At 46.1% G+C, this 15,879-nt stretch overlaps 1 protein-coding gene across 1 annotated transcript in view; it reads left to right on the top strand.

The window, feature by feature from the left end:
* Positions 1-1,750: 1,750 nt before the first annotated feature.
* ptpn9b (protein tyrosine phosphatase non-receptor type 9b) overlaps positions 1,751-15,879 on the top strand; it is a gene marked incomplete at its 5' end in the record, with an annotated part of 18,230 nt that continues 4,101 nt past the window's right edge. Inside the window, 7 exons of the mRNA XM_065015214.1 lie at positions 1,751-1,875; positions 4,784-4,889; positions 7,649-7,759; positions 8,238-9,199; positions 9,759-9,855; positions 10,646-10,715; positions 14,445-14,523. Of these exons, the coding sequence (XP_064871286.1) occupies positions 1,751-1,875; positions 4,784-4,889; positions 7,649-7,759; positions 8,238-9,199; positions 9,759-9,855; positions 10,646-10,715; positions 14,445-14,523 (1,550 nt within the window). The remainder of the gene's footprint in view (positions 1,876-4,783; positions 4,890-7,648; positions 7,760-8,237; positions 9,200-9,758; positions 9,856-10,645; positions 10,716-14,444; positions 14,524-15,879) is intronic.

The raw sequence follows: 15,879 nt of genomic DNA, 5'->3' as shown, positions 1-15,879 counted from the left end.
AGTAAAGGTCATGAGGACTAGGTAGTAAAGATCTACTAGAATGCTGTGTTTACAGTAAAGGTTTGCTAGAATGCTGTGTTTACAGTAAAGGTTTGCTAGAATGCTGTGTTTACAGTAAAGATGCTATAGTAAAGGTTTGCTAGAATGCTGTGTTTACAGTAAAGATCTACTAGAATGCTGTGTTTACAGTAAAGATCTACTAGAATGCTGTGTTTACAGTAAAGATCTACTAGAATGCTGTGTTTACAGTAAAGATCTACTAGAATGCTGTGTTTATAGTAAAGATCTACTAGAATGCTGTGTTATGTAAAGATCTAGAATGCTGTGTTTACAGTAAAGATCTACTAGAATGCTGTGTTTACAGTAAAGGTCATGAAAGATCTACTAGAATGCTGTTTATAGTAAAGGTTTGCTAGAATGCTGTGTTTACAGTAAAGGTTTGCTAGAATGCTGTGTTTACAGTAAAGGTCATGAGGACTAGGTAAAGGTTTACTAGAATGCTGTGTTTACAGTAAAGGTTTGCTAGAATGCTGTGTTTACAGTAAAGGTCATGAGGACTAGGTAAAGGTTTACTAGAATGCTGTGTTTACAGTAAAGATCTACTAGAATGCTGTGTTTACAGTAAAGGTTTACTAGAATGCTGTGTTTACAGTAAAGGTTTACTAGAATGCTGTGTTTACAGTAAAGATCTACTAGAATGCTGTGTTTACAGTAAAGATCTACTAGAATGCTGTGTTTACAGTAAAGGTTTACTAGAATGCTGTGTTTACAGTAAAGGTCATGAGGACTAGGTAAAGGTTTACTAGAATGCTGTGTTTACAGTAAAGGTTTGCTAGAATGCTGTGTTTACGGTAAAGGTTTGCTAGAATGCTGTGTTTACAGTAAAGGTTTGCTAGAATGCTGTGTTTACAGTAAAGGTCAGAATGCTGTGTTTACTAGGTAAAGCTGTTTTACAGTAAAGATCTACTAGAATGCTGTGTTTACAGTAAAGGTTTGCTAGAATGCTGTGTTTACAGTAAAGGTTTGCTAGAATGCTGTGTTTACAGTAAAGATCTACTAGAATGCTGTGTTTACAGTAAGCTGTGTTTACAGTAAAGATCTACTAGAATGCTGTGTTTACAGTAAAGCTGTCTACTAGAATGCTGTGTTTACAGTAAAGGTTTACTAGAATGCTGTGTTTACAGTAAAGATCTACTAGAATGCTGTGTTTACAGTAAAGATCTACTAGAATGCTGTGTTTACAGTAAAGGTTTGCTAGAATGCTGTGTTTACAGTAAAGGTTTACTAGAATGCTGTGTTTACAGTAAAGGTTTGCTAGAATGCTGTGTTTACAGTAAAGATCTACTAGAATGCTGTGTTTACAGTAAAGATCTACTAGAATGCTGTGTTTACAGTAAAGATCTACTAGAATGCTGTGTTTACAGTAAAGGTTTGCTAGAATGCTGTGTTTATAGTAAAGGTTTGCTAGAATGCTGTGTTTACAGTAAAGGTCTACTAGAATGCTGGTAAAGGTTTGCTACTGTGTTTAGGTAAAGGTTTGCTAGAATGCTGTGTTTACAGTAAAGGTTTGCTAGAATGCTGTGTTTACAGTAAAGGTTTGCTAGAATGCTGTGTTTACAGTAAAGGTCATGAGGACTAGGTAAAGGTTTGCTAGAATGCTGTGTTTACAGTAAAGATCTACTAGAATGCTGTGTTTACAGTAAAGGTTTGCTAGAATGCTGTGTTTACGGTAAAGCTCTGTGTGTTTCAGCCTGGTCGTGATGCTAAGGGTGCTGCTCTGGCTCTGTTCACCGCTCGTCTCCACCGCTCTGACGTCACTACCCATAGGGCTGTGCTGCAGGCCATCATCTTTCAGCTGGACAAAGCCATCGAGAGGTAACTCCCCCCACTACATTATTTATCTCTCTCTCTCTCCTTAATTAGTCCTATTCTCTCTCTCTCTCTCCTTAATTAGTCCTATTCTCTCCCTCTCTCCTTAATTAGTCCTATTCTCTCTCTCTCTCCTTAATTAGTCCTATTCTCTCCCTCTCTCCTTAATTAGTCCTATTCTCTCTCTCTCTCTCCTTAATTAGTCCTATTCTCTCCCTCTCTCCTTAATTAGTCCTATTCTCTCCCTCTCTTTAATTAGTCATATTCTCTCTCTCCTTAATTAGTCCTATTCTCTCCCTCTCTCCTTAATTAGTCCTATTCTCTCCCTCTCTCCTTAATTAGTCCTATTCTCTCCCTCTCTCCTTAATTAGTCCTATTCTCTCCCTCTCTCCTTAATTAGTCCTATTCTCTCCCTCTCTCCTTAATTAGTCCTATTCTCTCCCTCTCTCCTTAATTAGTCCTATTCTCTCCCTCTCCTTAATTAGTCCTATTCTCTCTCCTTAATTAGTCCTATTCTCTCCCTCTCTCCTTAATTAGTCCTATTCTCTCCCTCTCTCCTTAATTAGTCCTATTCTCTCTCTCTCCTTAATTAGTCCTATTCTCTCTCTCTCCTTAATTAGTCCTATTCTCTCCCTCTCTCCTTAATTAGTCCTATTCTCTCCCTCTCTCCTTAATTAGTCCTATTCTCTCCCTCTCTCCTTAATTAGTCCTATTCTCTCTCTCCTTAATTAGTCCTATTCTCTCCCTCTCTCCTTAATTAGTCCTATCCTCTCTCTCTCCTTAATTAAGCCTATTCTCTATCTCCTTAATTAGTCCTATTCTCCCTTAATTAGTCCTATTCTCTTCCTCTCTCCTTAATTAGTCCTATCCTCTCTCTCTCCTTAATTAAGCCTATTCTCTATCTCCTTAATTAGTCCTATTCTCTCTCTCTCCTTAATTAGTCCTATTCTCTCTCTCTCTCCTTAATTAGTCCTATTCTCTCTCTCTCTCCTTAATTAGTCCTATTCTCCCTCTCTCCTTAATTAGTCCTATTCTCTCCCTCTCTCCTTAATTAGTCCTATTCTCTCCCTCTCTCCTTAATTAGTCCTATTCTCTCCCTCTCTCTTTAATTAGTCCTATTCTCTCCCTCTCTCTTTAATTAGTCCTATTCTCTCCCTCTCTCCTTAATTAGTCCTATTCTCTCTCTCTCCTTAATTAGTCCTATTCTCTCCCTCTCTCCCTTAATTAGTCCTATTCTCTCTCTCTCCTTAATTAGTCCTATTCTCTCTCTCTCTCCTTAATTAGTCCTATTCTCTCCTTCTCTCCTTAATTAGTCCTATTCTCTCCCTCTCCTTAATTAGTCCTATTCTCTCCCTCTCTCCTTAATTAGTCCTATTCTCTCTCTCTCCTTAATTAGTCCTATTCTCTCTCTCTCCTTAATTAGTCCTATTCTCTCCCTCTCTCCTTAATTAGTCCTATTCTCTCCCTCTCTCCTTAATTATTCCTATTCTCTCTCTCTCCTTAATTAGTCCTATTCTCTCCCTCTCTCCTTAATTAGTCCTATTCTCTCCCTCTCTCCTTAATTAGTCCTATTCTCTCCCTCTCTCCTTAAGTAGTCCTATTCTCTCTCTCTCTCCTTAATTAGTCCTATCCTCTCTCTCCTTAATTAGTCCTATTCTCCCTCTCCTTAATTAGTCCTATTCTTTCTCTCTCCTTAATTAGTCCTATTCTCTCTCTCTCTCTCTCTCTCCTTAATTAGTCCTATTCTCTCTCTCCTTAATTAGTCCTATTCTCTCTCTCTCTCTCTCTCCTTAATTAGTCCTATTCTCCCTCTCCTTAATTAGTCCTATCCTCTCTCTCCTTAATTATTCCTATTCTCTCTCTCTCCTTAATTAGTCCTATTCTCTCTCTCTCTCTCCTTAATTAGTCCTATTCTCTCTCTCCTTAATTAGTCCTATTCTCTCTCTCTCCTTAATTAGTCCTATTCTCTCTCTCCTTAATTAGTCCTATTCTCTCTCTCCTTAATTAGTCCTATTCTCTCCCTCTCTCCTTAATTAGTCCTATTCTCTCCCTCTCTCCTTAATTAGTCCTATTCTCTCTCTCTCCTTAATTAGTCCTATTCTCTCTCTCTCTCTCCTTAATTAGTCCTATTCTCTCTCTCCTTAATTAGTCCTATTCTCTCTCTCTCCTTAATTAGTCCTATTCTCTCTCTCTCCTTAATTAGTCCTATTCTCTCTCTCTCCTTAATTAGTCCTATTCTCTCTCTCTCCTTAATTAGTCCTATTCTCTCTCTCTCCTTAATTAGTCCTATTCTCTCTCTCTCTCTCCTTAATTAGTCCTATTCTCTCTCTCTTAATTAGTCCTATTCTCTCTCTCTCCTTAATTAGTCCTATTCTCTCTCTCCTTAATTAGTCCTATTCTCTCTCTCTCCTTAATTAGTCCTATTCTCTCTCTCTCCTTAATTAGTCCTATTCTCTCTCTCTCCTTAATTAGTCCTATTCTCTCTCTCTCTCTCCTTAATTAGTCCTATTCTCTCTCTCCTTAATTAGTCCTATTCTCTCTCTCTCCTTAATTAGTCCTATTCTCTCTCTCTCCTTAATTAGTCCTATTCTCTCTCTCTCCTTAATTAGTCCTATTCTCTCTCTCTCCTTAATTAGTCCTATTCTCTCTCTCCTTAATTAGTCCTATTCTCTCTCTCCTTAATTAGTCCTATTCTCTCTCTCCTTAATTAGTCCTATTCTCTCTCTCCTTAATTAGTCCTATTCTCTCTCTCCTTAATTAGTCCTTCTCTCTTTGTCTCCTTCACCTCTCAATCCTTTAATGTACATAACAGAGAACTCACCTCCCCCTCTCTCCCTCCCTTCCTCTCTCCCCCTCCCTCCCTCCCTCCCTCCTCTCTCCCTCCCTTCCTCTCTCCCTCCCTTCCTCTCTCCAGTGTTGACACCCAGAGAGATGGTTTAATATTCATCTATGACATGACCAACTCCAGCTATGGGAACTTTGACTATGAGCTCTGTGTCAAGATCCTCGACCTCCTCAAGGTAACACACCGCCTGTGTCCCAAATGACTCCCTGTCAGATGACTCCCTGTCCCAAATGACTCCCTGTGACTCCCTGTCCCAAATGACTCCCAAATGACTCCCTGTCCCAAATGACTCCCAAATGACTCCCTGTCCCAAATGACTCCCAAATGACTCCCAAATGACTCCCTGTCCCAAATGACTCCCTGTCCCAAATGACTCCCTGTCCCAAATGACTCCCTGTTCCAAATGACTCCCTGTCCCAAATGACTCCCTGTGACTCCCTGTCCCAAATGACTCCCTGTGTCTCCCTGTCCCAAATGACTCCCTGTGACTCCCTGTCCAAATGACTCCCTGTCCCAAATGACTCCCTGTCCCAAATGTCTCCCTGAATGACTCCCTGTCCCAAATGACTCCCTGACTCCCTGTCCCAAATGACTCCCTGTGACACCCTGTCCCAAATGACTCCCTGAATGACTCCCTGTCCCAAATGACTCCCTGAATGACTCCCTGTCCCAAATGACTCCCTGTCCCAACAATGCAGAGATAAAGTGAGAAAATGTACAAATAGAAAATATTAAATAACAATAATTAGGCTAAAAACAGTGTTTACCAGTACTGGTCAATGGGCCGTGTTACCAACAATGGGCCGTGTTAATAATTCAATGGCTAAAACTGTGGGCCGTTTACCAGTACTGGTCAATGGGCCGTGTACTGGTCAATGGGCCGTGTTACCAGTACTGGTCAATACTGGTCAATGGGCCGTTACCAGTACTGGTCAATGGGCGTGTTACCAGTACTGGTCAATGGGCCGTGTTACCAGTACTGGTCAATGGGCCGTGTTACCAGTACTGGTCAATGGGCCGTGTTACCAGTACTGGTCAATGGGCCGTGTTACCAGTACTGGTCAATGGGCCGTGTTACCAGTACTGGTCAATGGGCCGTGTTACCAGTACTGGTCAATGGGCCGTGTTACCAGAACCCAGTCAATGGGCCGTGTTACCAGTACTGGTCAATGGGCCCAGTACTGGTCAATGGGCAATTACCAGTACTGGTCAATGGGCGTGTTACCAGTACTGGTCAATGGGCCGTGTTACCAGTACTGGTCAATGGGCCCCAGTACTGGTCAATACCAGTACTGGTCAGAACCCAGGGCAATGGGCGTGTTACCAGTACTGGTCAGGGCCGTACTGGTCAATGGGCCGGCCAGTGTCAATACCAGTACTGGTCAATGGGCCGTGTTACCAGTACTGGTCAATGGGCGTGTTACCAGCCGTGTTACCAGTACTGGTCAATGGGCCGGGCCAGTACTGGTCAATGGGCCACCAGTACTGGTCAATGGGCCGTGTTACCAGTACTGGTCAATGGGCCGGGCCAGTACTGGTCAATGTTACCAGTACTGGTCAATGGGCCGTGTTACCAGTACTGGTCAATGGGCCGTACTGGTCAATGGGCAGTACTGGTCAATGGGCCAGTACAATGTCAATGGGCCGTGTCAATACCAGAACCCAGTCAATGGGCAGTCAACTGGTCAATGGGCCGTGTTACCAGAACCCAGTCAATGGGCCGTGTTACCAGAACCCAGTCAATGGGCCGTGTTACCAGAACCCAGTCAATGGGCCGTGTTACCAGAACCCAGTCAATGGGCCGTGTTACCAGTACTGGTCAATGGGCCGTGTTACCAGAACCCAGTCAATGGGCCGTGTTACCAGAACCCAGTCAATGGGCCGTGTTACAATCGTGTTACCAGAACCCAGTACCAGTACAATGGGCCGTGTTACATAGTACATTAGTCAATGGGCTCAATGGTCACTAGTAGTTCACTATATGGGGAATAGGGCTCTGGTCACTAGTAGTCCACTATATAGGGAATAGGGCTCTGGTCACTAGTAGTCCACTATATAGGGAATAGGGCCCTGGTCACTAGTAGTTCACTATATAGGGAATAGGGCCCTGGTCACTAGTAGTTCACTATATAGGGAATAGGACTCTGGTCACTAGTAGTTCACTATATAGGGAATAGGGCTCTGGTCACTAGTAGTTCACTATATAGGGAATAGGGCTCTGGTCACTAGTAGTTCACTATATAGGGAATAGGGCTCTGGTCATAGTAGTTCACTATATAGGGAATAGGGCTCTGGTCTATAGTAGTTCACTATATAGGGAATAGGACTCTGGTCACTAGTAGTTCACTATATAGGGAATAGGTCTCTGGTCACTAGTAGTTCACTATATAGGGAATAGGACTCTGGTCACTAGTAGTTCACTATATAGGGAATAGGGCTCTGGTCTAAAGTAGTTCACTATATAGGGAATAGGGCTCTGGTCACTAGTAGTTCACTATATAGGGAATAGGTCACTGGTCACTAGTAGTTCACTATATAGGGAATAGGGCTCTGGTCACTAGTAGTTCACTATATAGGGAATAGGACTCTGGTCACTAGTAGTTCACTATATAGGGAATAGGGCTCTGGTCTAAAGTAGTTCACTATATAGGGAATAGGGCTCTGGTCTAAAGTAGTTCACTATATAGGGAATAGGGCCCTGGTCACTAGTAGTTCACTATATAGGGAATAGGGCTCTGGTCACTAGTAGTTCACTACATACATACACTACTACATCTGGTCTATAGTAGTTCTTCCTCTCCTCTCCATCATCATCTCCATCATCCTCTTCCTCTCCTCTCTTCCTCTCCTCTCTTCATCATCCTCTCCCCTTTTTTGTCTGTTTCCATTCACTCGTTACCTGTGTGTGTGTGTGTGTGTGTGTGTCTCTCCTAGGGTGCGTTCCCAGCGCGTCTGAAGTGTGTGTTCATCGTGTCGTCTCCTCTCTGGTTCAGAGCTCCCTTCGCCGTCCTCAGACTCTTCGTACGTGAGAAGCTGAGAGAGAGGGTACGACCGTGTGTGTGTGTGTTTTGAGATGGTCACTGTGTTGGTGCGATACCATGTCTCTCAGGTGTGTGTGTGTGTGTGTGTGTGTGTGTGTGTGTGTGTGTGTTTTGAGATGGTCACTGTGTTGGTGCGATACCATGTCTCTCAGGTGTGTGTGTGTGGTGTGTGTGTGTGTGTGTGTGTGTGTGTGTGTGTGTGTGTGTGTTTGAGATGGTCACTGTGTTGGTGCGATACCATGTCTCTCAGGTGTGTGTGTGTGTGTGTGTGTGTGTGTGTGTGTGTGTGTGTGTGTGTGTGTGTGTGTGTGTTTTGAGATGGTCACTGTGTTGGTGCGATACCATGTCTCTCAGGTGTGTGTGTGTGTGTGTGTGTGTGTGTGTGTGTGTGTGTGTGTGAGATGGTCACTGTGTTGGTGCGATGCCATGTCTCTCAGTGTGTGTGCGCGTGCCTAACAGTCTCTCTCTCGCTCCCTCCCCAGGTGTGTACAGTGAAGGCCCACGAGCTGTCCAATTACATCCCAGTCTCTTCTCTTCCGGAACACCTGGACGGAACCTCCCGGTACAGCCACGTTGCCTGGATACAGTCCTGCGTCAACACACACACCGCCCCAGGCGACGCGCACACACACCCGCACGACACACACGACTGCGTGGGCAGCCTGTTGCTCTCGTACAACCTGGAGCCTCACAACGCTAACGCCGCCGCTACGTTAGCCGCTACGCAAACCTCCATAGACTCCCACTCGGATTCGCCGCTGCTGTTAGCCTCCGAGCTAGCGTCAGCGGCTACGGCTAACTCCAACTGCTACGACGACAGTAATGCTAACCCACACGTCCACTGTGGTACAGTGAACGGCAGGACTCGAGGCCGGGCCCAGAACAGCCCCCAGAGCTCTGGACCACAGAGGAATCGCCAACATTGGAACGGTTCTGCCCGTAACTACGGGGTCAAGGGAGGGTTGGGGGTTAATACCGTTGTTGGGGTTGTTAGCGGCGCTAGCCCCAATGCTAACAGCGCGAATGGTCGCCAGCCCCCTCCCCAGTCAGACACGCCCCCGGACACACCCCTCCACCACAAAGTAGTAGGAATTACGATGAGTTTCGGGTCAGAAACCCTCGTCGACGGAACAGCGAACGAGGAAGAGCGGGAAGGAGAGGAGGAGGAAGAGGATGAGGTAGATGGGGTGCCTCCTCTCCCTCAGAAGTCTCTCCCGCGCCACCCTCAACCCCCGCCGTCCCAGTGCCCCTCGCTCTGCGGCGCGTCTCAGCCGGACGAGGACCCTTGTCCCCAGGAAGAGGTGTCTGTACACATGCCTGACGGGGGAGGGATGAACGTGTTGGAGCTGGTGGAGCACGTGAAGAAGAGGAAGAAGAAAGGAATCTACCAGGAGTACGAAGAGATACGCAAGGAGCCTCCTACTGGTAGCTTTGACTACAGCAAGTTAGTCTCTCTCTCTGTCTCTCTCTCTGTCTCTCTCTCTCTGTCTCTCTCTCTGTCTCCTCCTCTCTCTCTCTCTCTCTCTGTCTCTCTCGCTCTCTGTCTCTCTGTCAAGCCCTCTCTCTCTCTCTCTCTCTCTCTCTGTCTCTCTGTCAAGCCTCTCTCTCTCTCTCTCTCTCTCTCTGTCTCTCTCTCTGTCTCTCTGTCTCTCTCTCTGTGTCTCTCTCTGTGTCTCTCTCTCTGTCTCTCTCTCTCTCTGTCTCTCTCTGTCTCTCTCGGTCTCTCTGTCTCTCTCTCTGTCTCTCTCTGTCTCTCTCTCTGTCTCTCTTTCTCTCTCTCTCTCTGTCTCTCTTTCTCTCTGTCTCTCTCTCTCTGTCTCTCTCTTTCTCTCTCTGTCTCTCTCTCTTTCTCTCTCCCTCCTCTCTCCCTCCCTCTCTCTGTCTCTCTCTCCCTCTCTGTGTCTCTCTCTCTCTCTATTTCTCTCTTTTTAATGCCAGTTAATAGTCTAATCTCTTTCTCTCTCCCTCCTTTTCACTTCCTTCCTTCCTCACTCTCTGTGTAGAAAGCTGTCCAATCAGATCAAGAACAGGTACAGTGATGTCCTCTGTCTGGACCAATCACGTGTCAGACTCTGCCAGCTCTGTGATGATGAGGACGAGGTATGTTTCAGGATAATTATTTATGTCTAAAATCAGAAATGGTGTGTTAACTCCCTATGGAGGAGAGTCACCCCCTCTATGCCACATTCAGAAAGTATTCAAACCTCTTGACTTTTTCCACATTTTGTTACGTTACAGCCTTATTCTAAAATGGACATTGGTTTTTTTCCCCATCATCAATCTACACACAAAAACCCATAATGACATCACAATACCCCATAATGACATCACAATACCCCATAATGACATCACAATACCCCATAATGACAAGGCAAAACGTTTTTTTTAAATAAAATAACTGAAATATCACATTTATTCAGACCCTTTTACTCAGTACTTTTGAACAGCCTCTATTTTTTACCTTTATTTAACTAGGGCAAGTCAGTTAAAGAACAAATTCTTATTTACAATGACGGCCTAGGAACGGTTGGTTAACTGCCTTGTTCAGGGGCAGAACGACAGATTTGTACCTTGTCAGCTCGGGGATTCGATCTAGTAACCTTTCACAATCCTGTCTCTGAGCTCTACGGACAATTCCTTCAACCTCACGGCTTGGTTTTTGATCTGACATGCATTGTCAACTGTGGGACCTTATATAGATGTGTGTGCCTTTCCAAATCATGTACAATCAATTTAATTTACCAGAACTGGTCAATGGACCGTGGAAAATTGGTCCACAGGTGGACTCCAATAGAGTTGTAGAAAAATCTCAAGGATGATCATTGGAAACAGGATGCACCTGAGCTTTGTTTCGACTTGAAAACTAATGTGTGCGTGTGTGTGTTCCAAGACGTCAGACTACATCAATGCTAGTCTTATGGACGGCTACAAGAGGAGCAACGCTTATATCGCAACTCAGGGTGAGTTGGGGAACATAGTTGGATAGGTCTGGGTAGTTGGATAGGTCTGGATAGGTCTGGGTAGTTGGATAGGGCTGGATAGTTGGATAGGTCTGGGTAGTTGGATAGGGCTGGATAGTTGGATAGGTCTGGGTAGTTGGATAGGTCTGGGTAGTTGGATAGGTCTGGATAGTTGGATAGGTCTGGATAGTTGGATAGGTCTGGGTAGTTGGATAATTGGATAGGGCTGGATAGTTGGATAGGTCTGGGTAGTTGGATAGGTCTGGGTAGTTGGATAATTGGATAGGGCTGGGTAGTTGGATAGGTCTGGGTAGTTGGATAATTGGATAGGGCTGGGTAGTTGGATAGGGCTGGATAGGTCTGGATAGTTGGATAGGTCTGGATAGTTGGATAGGGCTGGATAGTTGGATAGGTCTGGATAGGTGGATAGGGCTGGATAGGTCTGGATAGGTCTGGATAGGGCTGGATAGTTGGATAGGTCTGGATAGGTGGATAGGGCTGGATAGGTCTGGATAGTTGGATAGGTCTGGATAGGTCTGGATAGTTGGATAGGTCTGGATAGGGCTGGATAGTTGGATAGGTCTGGATAGGTGGATAGTTGGATAGGTCTGGATAGTTGGATAGGTCTGGATAGTTGGATAGGTCTGGGTAGTTGGATAGGGCTGGATAGGTCTGGGTAGGGCTGGATAGGTCTGGGAGGTTGGATAGGTCTGGGAGGTTGGATAGGGCTGGATAGGTCTGGGTAGTTGGATAGGGCTGGATAGTTGGATAGGGTTGGATAGGTCTGGATAGGGCTGGATAGGTATGGATAGGGCTGGATAGGTCTGGGTAGTTGGATAGGGCTGGATAGGTCTGGGTAGTTGGATAGGGCTGGATAGGTATGGATAGGGCTGGATAGGTATGGATAGGGCTGGATAGGTCTGGGTAGTTGGATAGGGCTGGATAGGTCTGGGTAGTTGGATAGGTCTGGGTAGTTGGATAGGGCTGGATAGTTGGATAGGTCTGGGTAGTTGGATAGGTCTGGGTAGCTGGATAGGTCTGGATAGTTGGATAGTTGGATAGGGCTGGATAGTTGGATAGGTCTGGATAGTTGGATAGGTCTGGATAATTGGATAGGTCTGGATAATTGGATAGGTCTGGATAGTTGGATAGGTCTGGGTAGTTGGATAGGTCTGGGTAGTTGGATAGGGCTGGATAGTTGGATAGGTCTGGGTAGTTGGATAGGTCTGGGTAGTTGGATAGGTCTGGATAGTTGGATAGGTCTGGATAGTTGGATAGGTCTGGATAATTGGATAGGTCTGGATAGTTGGATAGGTCTGGGTAGTTGGATAGGTCTGGGTAGTTGGATAGGTCTGGGTAGTTGGATAGGTCTGGGTAGTTGGATAGGTCTGGATAGTTGGATAGGTCTGGGTAGTTGGATAGGTCTGGGTAGTTGGATAGGGCTGGATAGTTGGATAGGTCTGGATAGGGCTGGATAGTTGGATAGGGCTGGATAGTTGGATAGGGTTGGATAGGTATGGGTAGTTGGATAGGTATGGATAGGGCTGGATAGGTCTGGGTAGTTGGATAGGTATGGATAGGGCTGGATAGGTCTGGGTAGTTGGATAGGGCTGGATAGGTCTGGGTAGTTGGATAGGTCTGGGTAGTTGGATAGGGCTGGATAGTTGGATAGGTCTGGGTAGTTGGATAGGTCTGGGTAGTTGGATAGTTGGATAGGGCTGGATAGTTGGATAGGGTTGGATAGGTCTGGATAGTTGGATAGGTCTGGATAATTGGATAGGTCTGGATAATTGGATAGGTCTGGATAGTTGGATAGGTCTGGGTAGTTGGATAGGTCTGGGTAGTTGGATAGGGCTGGATAGTTGGATAGGTCTGGGTAGTTGGATAGGTCTGGATAGTTGGATAGGTCTGGATAGTTGGATAGGTCTGGATAGTTGGATAGGTCTGGATAGTTTGGTAGGGCTGGATAGGTCTGGATAGGTCTGGATAGTTGGATAGGTCTGGATAGGTGGATAGGTCTGGATAGGTGGATAGGTCTGGATAGGTGGATAGGTCTGGATAGGTGGATAGGTCTGGATAGTTGGATAGGTCTGGATAGGTCTGGATAGGTGGATAGGTCTGGATAGTTGGATAGGTCTGGATAGGTCTGGATAGTTGGATAGGTCTGGATAGTTGGATAGGGCTGGATAGTTTGGTAGGTCTGGATAGTTGGATAGGTCTGGATAGTTGGATAGGTCTGGGTAGTTGGATAGGTCTGGATAGTTGGATAGGTCTGGATAGTTGGATAGGTCTGGATAGTTGGATAGGTCTGGGTAGTTGGATAGGTCTGGATAGTTGGATAGGTCTGGATAGGTCTGGGTAGTTGGATAGGTCTGGATAGTTGGATAGGTCTGGATAGTTGGATAGGTCTGGATAGGGCTGGATAGTTGGATAGGGTTGGATAGGTCTGGGTAGTTGGATAGGTATGGATAGGGCTGGATAGGTCTGGGTAGTTGGATAGGGCTGGATAGGTCTGGGTAGTTGGATAGGTCTGGGTAGTTGGATAGGGCTGGATAGTTGGATAGGTCTGGGTAGTTGGATAGGTCTGGGTAGTTGGATAGGTCTGGGTAGTTGGATAGTTGGATAGGGCTGGATAGTTGGATAGGGTTGGATAGGTCTGGATAGTTGGATAGGTCTGGATAATTGGATAGGTCTGGATAATTGGATAGGTCTGGATAGTTGGATAGGTCTGGGTAGTTGGATAGGTCTGGGTAGTTGGATAGGGCTGGATAGTTGGATAGGTCTGGGTAGTTGGATAGGTCTGGATAGTTGGATAGGTCTGGATAGTTGGATAGGTCTGGATAGTTGGATAGGTCTGGATAGGTGGATAGGTCTGGATAGTTGGATAGGTCTGGATAGTTTGGTAGGGCTGGATAGGTCTGGATAGTTGGGTAGGTCTGGATAGTTGGATAGGTCTGGATAGGTGGATAGGTCTGGATAGGTGGATAGGTCTGGATAGTTGGATAGGTCTGGATAGGTCTGGATAGTTGGATAGGTCTGGATAGGTCTGGATAGTTGGATAGGTCTGGATAGGTCTGGATAGTTGGATAGGTCTGGATAGTTGGATAGGTCTGGATAGGTCTGGATAGGTCTGGATAGTTGGATAGGTCTGGATAGTTGGATATGTCTGGATAGTTGGATAGGTCTGGATAGTTTGGTAGGTCTGGATAGTTTGGTAGGTCTGGATAGTTGGATAGGTCTGGATAGTTGGATAGGTCTGGATAGTTGGATAGGTCTGGATAGTTGGATAGGTCTGGATAGGTCTGGATAGGTCTGGATAGGTCTGGATAGTTGGGTAGGTCTGGATAGGTCTGGATAGGTCTGGATAGTTGGGTAGGTCTGGATAGTTGGGTAGGTCTGGATAGTTGGATAGGTCTGGGTAGTTGGATAGGTCTGGATAGGTCTGGATAGTTGGGTAGGTCTGGATAGTTGGATAGGTCTGGATAGTTGGATAGGTCTGGATAGGTCTGGATAGGGCTGGAAAGTTGTGGTTTGACTTATGGTTGAGTTATAGTTTCACTGTTGTGGTTGTGTTGTGATTGAGTTGGGGTTTGACTGCTTTGGTTGAGTTATGGTCTTTTTATGGTTGTGTTGTGTTTTGACAGCTTTGGTTGAGTTGTGGTTGTGTTGTGGTTGTGGTTGTTTTATGGTTGTGTTGTGGTTGTTTTATGGTTGTGTTGTCGTTGACAGGTCCTCTGCCGAAGACGTTTGGTGATTTCTGGCGCATGGTGTGGGAGCAGATGGTGCTGATAGTTGTCATGACTACCAGGTAACCCTTGAGTTCTAATGCACACTAACACTGACTGACTGGGTTCAACCTCACCAACACCGACAGACTGGGTTCAACCTCACCAACACTGACTGACTGGGTTCAACCTCACCAACACCGACAGACTGGATTCAACCTCACCAACACTGACTGACTGGATTCAACCTCACCAACACTGACAGACTGGGTTCAACCTCACCAACACTGACAGACTGGGTTCAACCTCACCGACACTGACAGACTGGGTTCAACCTCACCAACACCGACAGACTGGGTTCAACCTCACCAACACTGACTGACTGGGTTCAACCTCACCAACACCGACAGACTGGATTCAACCTCACCAACACTGACTGACTGGATTCAACCTCACCAACACTGACAGACTGGGTTCAACCTCACCAACACTGACAGACTGGGTTCAACCTCACCAACACTGACAGACTGGGTTCAACCTCACCGACAGACTGGGTTCAACCTCACCAACACTGACAGACTGGGTTCAACCACACCAACAGACTGGGTTCAACCACACCAACAGACTGGGTTCAACCTCACCAACAGACTGGGTTCAACCTCACCAACAGACTGGGTTCAACCTCACCAACAGACTGGGTTCAACCTCACCAACAGACTGGGTTCAACCTCACCAACACTGACAGACTGGGTTCAACCTCACCAACAGACTGGGTTCAACCTCACCAACAGACTGGGTTCAACCTCACCGACACCGACAGACTGGGTTCAACCTCACCGACACCGACAGACTGGGTTCAACCTCACCGACACCGACTGACTGGGTTCAACCTCACCGACACCGACTGACTGGGTTCAACCTCACCGACACCGACTGACTGGGTTCAACCTCACCGACACCGACTGACTGGGTTCAACCTCACCGACACCGACTGACTGGGTTCAACCTCACCGACAGACTGGGTTCAACCTCACCAACACCGACAGACTGGGTTCAACCTCACCAACACCGACAGACTGGGTTCAACCTCACCAACACCAACAGACTGGGTTCAACCTCACCAACAGACTGGGTTCAACCTCACCGACACCGACTGACTGGGTTCAACCTCACCGACAGACTGGGTTCAACCTCACCGACACCGACAGACTGGGTTCAACCTCACCGACAGACTGGGTTCAACCTCACCAACAGACTGGGTTCAACCTCACCAACAGACTGGGTTCAACCTCACCAACACTGACAGACTGGGTTCAACCTCACCAACACTGACAGACTGGGTTCAACCTCACCAACACTGACTGACTGGGTTCAACCTCACCAACACTGACAGACTGGGTTCAACCTCACCAACACTGACTGACTGGGTTCAACCTCAC

The sequence above is a fragment of the Oncorhynchus nerka genome, unplaced genomic scaffold, assembly GCF_034236695.1.
Source record: "Oncorhynchus nerka isolate Pitt River unplaced genomic scaffold, Oner_Uvic_2.0 unplaced_scaffold_1603, whole genome shotgun sequence".
Classification (NCBI taxonomy): Eukaryota; Metazoa; Chordata; class Actinopteri; order Salmoniformes; family Salmonidae; genus Oncorhynchus; species Oncorhynchus nerka.
The sequence above is the reverse complement of the archived record's forward strand: the minus strand, read 5'-3'. Positions and strand labels throughout refer to the sequence as shown.